Genomic DNA, 5,393 nt, shown 5'->3' with positions numbered 1-5,393 from the left:
AGCATTTTATATCAACGGTTTCTAATATTTTTTTTATAAATTATAATTAAAATTTTCTAAAATGACCCTTCCAAGTTCAAAAATCAAGAATATATATATTTTTATACCTCCCATATTTAAAAATATTCAAGTCAATTAAGAAAATTATTAACAATTTTTAATCTATTTCCTGTTTTTTTTTATTTTTCTCGAAAATCGTTCGTTATACGAAAAAAATAAATAGGACTTAAAATATGCTCCATATTCAAAGCTACAACTTTTGTTTAAAACTTTTTTTGATAAATTTAATAACTTAGAAGATATTAAAAAAATCGATGATTTTTTCATTTTATAATAAAGTTCGAAGGCGGTACGTTTTCCTCTTATCCGATTGGGATGAAATTTTACACAGATTTTTTTTCTTAAATTGGAATCGTTTTGAGGGGTGCTGCAAAAAATATTCGAAAGTCGAAAATAAGAACCACCCTAATATACATATACAGAATGCTTATATAATTTAAATATGAAAGAAATATGTAATTATATTACAAATATTATAAAGATGCCTGTAAGAGTTCCCAAAGAGAATAAGAAAATCAAAATAATATTAATTTGACGTTATACTGACTAGTTGTTGATCGAATTTATGTCATTTTTTGTAATGATTCGGTCAATATGACATTGGGTCTGTTTTTTGTAGCTAAACTAGTGTACATTTGGAACTTAAAATGAGATAAGTTTACGTTTAATATTTGACGAAAGCGAGAAAGAGAGTTCTAGTGCAGTTTAGTGCAGGAATAAAAAAACAAATCTGTTTTATTTTTACTTTCTTATGTTCTCCCTGAGTTTTTATTCTCTCGCGCGTTACCTCGGATACGTTTCATTTGGCGCTCATATAACGCTCGCGGGTACTATTTATCCTTATTAACATTTGATAAACAACAAGAATGAAATGATTCCATGAGCGTTGCGAGCGTCGATTATGTCTTCTATCTATTTATTTAACTTCAATGAATTTTAACTCGTATAAGGAACACTTTTCCCTTTTAAGCATCCATAAAGAACACTTGGGTGCCAATTTGGCGCCAGGCATTTTTAATATTTTATATCTTCTGAAAGTTAAACACGAAATTAAAATAAAACTTAGGTTTTTAAATATAAAATTTTCTAATCAATCCATTGATAATATTGAATTTTCGAAAAATAAAACATTATTCATTCAAAACTGCGTGTTAAGTAAAATTAATTTCCTTAAATACCTACAAGTTGAAAATTTTGCTGGTACGAATTTGCTCTCAGATATTATTTACGGGTTAATAGTATACTTGATATGTGATGACTTCAATTTTTAACAATTTACGATGATGACTTCAAATATTTTAATCATTCGATTCTTACTCGATTACGATAGATGAAAAATTTGAACTGAACTCTACAACTATTTCATTGTTTAATATACACACTGAAGACGCAAAGTCAAAATGAATGCGATTCAATTTTTTCCTGTAAGTGTTAATTATTGTTAAATTTATGCACAATAATAATTTTCATACCAATGACTGCATTGATTCTTACAGGCCTTTTTATAATATTCGTTTTATGATTCTCATAGTTTTATTTATAATAAATTTAATTATACTACGTTTGTAAAAATATATATATTATAGTAAAAAATAACAGATATAAGATATACGTGATACTCACATGAAAGGACAGCAGCTCATGAAGCTTTCTTTGATAATAACAAATCTCTCTAATTACTTCCGCAGGTAAGAATTGAATTGTTGTCAGCCAAGAATGACTTCACGCGGTCATAACACTTTCTTTCATTTCCCTTTTATGAATAGAGCTCACACCATATTGATCCCTCGATACTTAAAAATATCCGTAGCGGCCACCTGTCTGATGCACAAGATAAAATTTATGTCGTACTTGTCAAAACGATATTGCTGCGTCAATCAATTAGTTACGTGACATTTTTTTATATCCGTCGCGAAGGGATCTCGATAAGTGCCGTAAAAATAACTTGCGAGTATTTTTAACGCGCTTTTATCATTTTATTAACGAGTCGTCGCTGTTAAGCGCTTAATAAAACAACGCACATACGGAATTTCACACTGATATAATCTTTCTTCCTTGCAGACGTGCACATCCGTTGATTCATTAAAGGAATCTCTTCGACGTCCTATTCGAGATCGATACCTGCTCTCACGTGCGCAGAAGAAACGTAAACAGTGTCGCGAGCGCGTATAAACACAGCGAGCAGAAAGCGCCGTCGTGTCGCGTACTGAGAAACCATATCAACGTAATATCAAAGTATTATATGAGAGACAGCTATCTCGCTGGCGATGCATTCGTCGCGGTGCAGTGTATTAACCCCCCTCGTTCAGAATCGATGATCGGTGGAAATCTGCGTGTATTTCGACAAATATCATTGACGCCTCTTCGAATTTCACCCGAACTTGACGAGGACCTCAAATGTACACCTTTTATCTTTGTTTCACAATTTTCAAATCTACGAAACGGAGAAAAGTTGCCAAAAGTATATAAAGTAAATGTCCCAGTGATCAGACTGTACCTATGTCGCGGACAAACTTAGATAAAATTTATTATTAATCTCAAATGCTACTTTTGTTACAATATATTACAAATGTAAATTATAATATTACATTTGAAAAAGCATTTGAGATTAATAATGATATAAATAAAGTTTTATGTAAATATCCGGACATAGATATGTACATGTTCGATCATAGGGATGTTTACCTTACTTTGCATCGCAAAAGGAAGGAAATGAATGTGAAAATAAACACACCCGAGTGAAAAATATTCGGTCAAGGCGGTGCTTCGTGCCTAATAACATTTCTTGTAAATTTCCAGTTCAAATAAACTGTGTAAAATGAACGTGAGAATCTGAGATCAACATTCACGAACGCTTGCAACGCAACATGTATGTATTATTCGCGCACTAGCTCCCGAAGGTATTTCGACGCGCAGTTACGCGCGCGCGTCGCAAGTTGCGCGCATTTTCGTTCCGCTCGCGCCGAAGAAAATCCAAATATCTTTTACCGAGCGCGACGAGACGTAAAACGGAACGTAAAGACCGCACGACGACTTAAGTAGGCTTTAAGCGAGTCTGTGGGGAGGCTATTGCCAAGAAAAGACGTCGCCGGATACTCACTTATAGATTCCGAGGAAGTTTCCCTCTGCGGCGCTACATCACCCGCCGTGATCTCATCGCGACGGGATGGATGGATGGATGAATGGATGGATGGGGCGAGAAAGTCACAGGAGGCGCCGCTCCGACGGGGACATGATCATCACCCTTCGCGTTTCCCTCGGGGACGGTGCAAGGACGAGAAGCGAGTATCGATCTCTCGCGCTGCAGCAGGTGTCACACGGCACCAGCTGTCGTGCTTCGCACTGCAAAGCAAAGGCGGCAACCACGGCGACGACGGTGACGGCGTCGACGAGGAGAGAAAGAGAGGGGTTCTCCGCGCACGGGGGAAACGAAGCGGGGATGAAAACACACCCTCAGGAGCACGGATCACGCGCACGCGCGCGCGTCACGCTATTTGGGTCACGCGCCGCGCGCGGGCGCGCGGGCGCGACGCGCGATTTATTCGACTCCGGCTCGAGACTCTCAAGAGTACGGTTCGCGACGACTCGGGTAGTCGGATCTTGGGTTGCCGACGATGATCTGGGTGCACGAGTACTTCCGTGTCCTCTGGACGCCGGTCGTGTAACTTCGAACAGAACTTTTCATTTTCCGCTCATTCTGATTCTGCGTCAACTTTTCGCTAATCACACAACGAATACAAGTCGATTAATCCAAGAATAATCACCTGAAGTATTTTTATACATCCCAGCTGCGAAAAAATGTGAATAATTATTATAAAATATTGTTTTCTCTATCCCCCATTATAGAAATTTAATATTGGAAGATAATGATTAATTACTTATATTAAAAGCATTGTTCAGAGTTTTTAATACTCAAAATAAATAATTTCCAGTTTTAAACTGGATTTCTGTAAGCGAAATTTTTATATATTTTCCTTTTTTTTAATAACTATTTTTTGCGAATTTTTAAATATGTAATTCCGTCGAAGACCCGCAATGAAAAAGCGTCATTAAAATCTTTATTTTTTATACTGTCATAATATAAGTTATTTAACATGCATATTTCCGTTTAACATTTGTTTAGTTTCTAGTTACTAATTTTTAAAAAAACTAGTTAAATTCACATCTATAATAATAGTCTCAAATGCTCTAGATAATCGTAAACAAAATCAGGTGACTACTCCCGGGTTAATATACCGATGACGCAATTGTCGCATAATGGCTTACCACACTACAAGAAGCCACTGACACGACGTCATTAATGTATTATACGTTAAGCTTTGTTATTTCATTGACTTCTATCATATAAGAACACCATTGTTTGACTATTAAGAGAAGTTAGGATGGTGCTCTTGTACCAGCGGTTTTTTGTTTTTACGTTGCTAAAATACGTTGTAAACTAAATTGTATAAGCAAAATCCATTAATGACTTCTAATGATCTTGTCATTGAAAATGTTGTCGGCAACAAAAATATCAAAGAGTTACATGAACGTGCGAAATTGAGTTTAAGTTTTTTATTTTTCACGTATTTTTCTAAGAAAAAATTACATGATTACTCTACCCTGATCAGTTTTCCTAAATCTCTTTTTTCGAATGGATATAATAATGAAAAGTTCATATAAAGGAGAGGATATTTTGCAGAGCGTTTGGGAAAGAACGATAACAAGAAATCGTTTCTTATTCGTAAAAAACTCAAAGTCGAAAAATTTTAAGGTTTTCTTGAATTAATGATATTCATAGGACGGTATTCATAGTCAGATCTTATACTCAAGACTGTTTTAAGTACGGTCTTAAGAAGTCACGAACCAATCAGAGGGCTGCATTAGCGTCTTAAGACATTACTTAAGATGGTCTTGAAATAAGAATCGACTATGAATACCGGCCATAATCCGATTTTATATTTCAGAATTAAGATTGTCTTAAGTATGATCTCGAAATACAATTGATTGAATGTAGTATTAAGATCATCTTTGATTGTGAGATCAGACTTTAACCAGTTTTCTAGCGAAAGTAAATCGGAGCGTCAAAGAGTATCTACAGTAGAGTCTTAAGTCGTAAAAAATTGGTCAATCATATTTGATTATTCTCCTCACACTCGACAGTCAATTTCTTACGGCTTGCTCTATTATAGACACCGCGTGTAAGTCGAATGTAAGAGAAGAGATTAAGATGATGTTAAAATAAAAACAAATTATGAATACTCTAATAAAAATAAAAGTGTAAGTCAAATGTAAAGGGGGAGTAACAAAATCGTAAACGCTTGTAGGAAACGAAAATTTAGACAATGAAATGT

General features: G+C 35.1%; 1 protein-coding gene across 1 annotated transcript in view; it reads right to left on the bottom strand.

Moving 5' to 3' along the window:
- Positions 1-3,560, bottom strand: part of LOC108769225 (tripartite motif-containing protein 2) — a 12,990-nt gene extending 9,430 nt beyond the window's left edge. Inside the window, exons 1-2 of the mRNA XM_018520090.1 lie at positions 3,161-3,560; positions 1,684-1,881 (exon numbers count right to left, since the gene is read on the bottom strand). Coding sequence (XP_018375592.1) covers positions 1,684-1,703 — 20 coding nt within the window. The 5' untranslated portion in view covers positions 1,704-1,881; positions 3,161-3,560. The remainder of the gene's footprint in view (positions 1-1,683; positions 1,882-3,160) is intronic.
- Between the last annotated feature and the right edge of the window lie 1,833 nt (positions 3,561-5,393).

This window comes from Trachymyrmex cornetzi, unplaced genomic scaffold, assembly GCF_001594075.2.
Source record: "Trachymyrmex cornetzi isolate Tcor2-1 unplaced genomic scaffold, Tcor1.1 scaffold877, whole genome shotgun sequence".
In the NCBI taxonomy this organism is placed as follows: domain Eukaryota; kingdom Metazoa; phylum Arthropoda; class Insecta; order Hymenoptera; family Formicidae; genus Trachymyrmex; species Trachymyrmex cornetzi.
This window is presented reverse-complemented; position numbering and strand designations above follow the sequence as displayed.